General features: G+C 39.0%; 1 protein-coding gene across 1 annotated transcript; it reads left to right on the top strand.

Moving 5' to 3' along the window:
- Positions 1–130: 130 nt before the first annotated feature.
- LOC126910153 (octopamine receptor-like) lies at positions 131–809 on the top strand (the record flags this gene model as incomplete). Its single annotated transcript, XM_050692534.1, has 1 exon — positions 131–809. A coding segment is annotated over exon 1 (627 nt), but the record flags the coding sequence as incomplete, so codon positions are not given.
- Positions 810–823: the final 14 nt, after the last annotated feature.

Here is an 823-nt window from a genome sequence, read left to right as displayed (position 1 = left end):
ATCAACTTACCCACTTTTATGGTATACTTAACTTTGCATAAAAAAAATGTTTTTATCTTAATATTTTTGCACCTAAAATTATTTATTTTACAAATGCTTTTTATTTGTTTTTCAGATTCAAAATGGTGAATAGTACAGCAGTAGGTTGTATATCTGACCACGAATCATTGTCCAGACCAGTCATGTTGACTATAATCACGGCTGCTGGCGCAGCAATCATAGTCACAATCTTTGGTAACATTTTAGTGATAATGAGCGTTGTTCAATATCCACCCTTGCGATCTGTTCCCAATATATTTATTGTATCATTAGCTGTAGCTGATTTAATGGTAGCTATTGGCGTGCTACCGCTAAACGTAGTGTATAACATTACTGGAGTATGGCATTTTGGTGGTGTTGTTTGTAAACTATGGCTAACGTGTGACGTACTATGCTGCACAGCATCTATTCTCAATTTGTGCGCAATTGCTTTGGATCGTTACCGAGCTATAACTCAGCCTATTGCATACGCTCAAAAGCGAACAGTGTCTCGCGTATTATGGACAGTGGCCATTGTATGGCTAGCAAGTGCTGTTATAAGTTCACCGCCGTTAATTGGTTGGAACGACTGGCCAGAAGCATTCGATGAACAAACGCCATGTGCGTTAACCACTCACCCTGGATATGTAGTATACTCTTCTATGGGTTCTTTCTACATTCCACTAGTTGTGATGAGCATAACATATCTAAGAATTTATATAGCTACGCGACGTAGACTGCGGAGAAGAGCTCGCGTAGCATTACCTCAAAATAACCAACAAAAAATCCAGGCTGATTGTGGTAG

This window comes from Daktulosphaira vitifoliae, unplaced genomic scaffold (assembly GCF_025091365.1).
Source record: "Daktulosphaira vitifoliae isolate Bord-2020 unplaced genomic scaffold, ASM2509136v1 Scaffold_5260, whole genome shotgun sequence".
Lineage (NCBI taxonomy): Eukaryota > Metazoa > Arthropoda > Insecta > Hemiptera > Phylloxeridae > Daktulosphaira > Daktulosphaira vitifoliae.
This window is presented reverse-complemented; position numbering and strand designations above follow the sequence as displayed.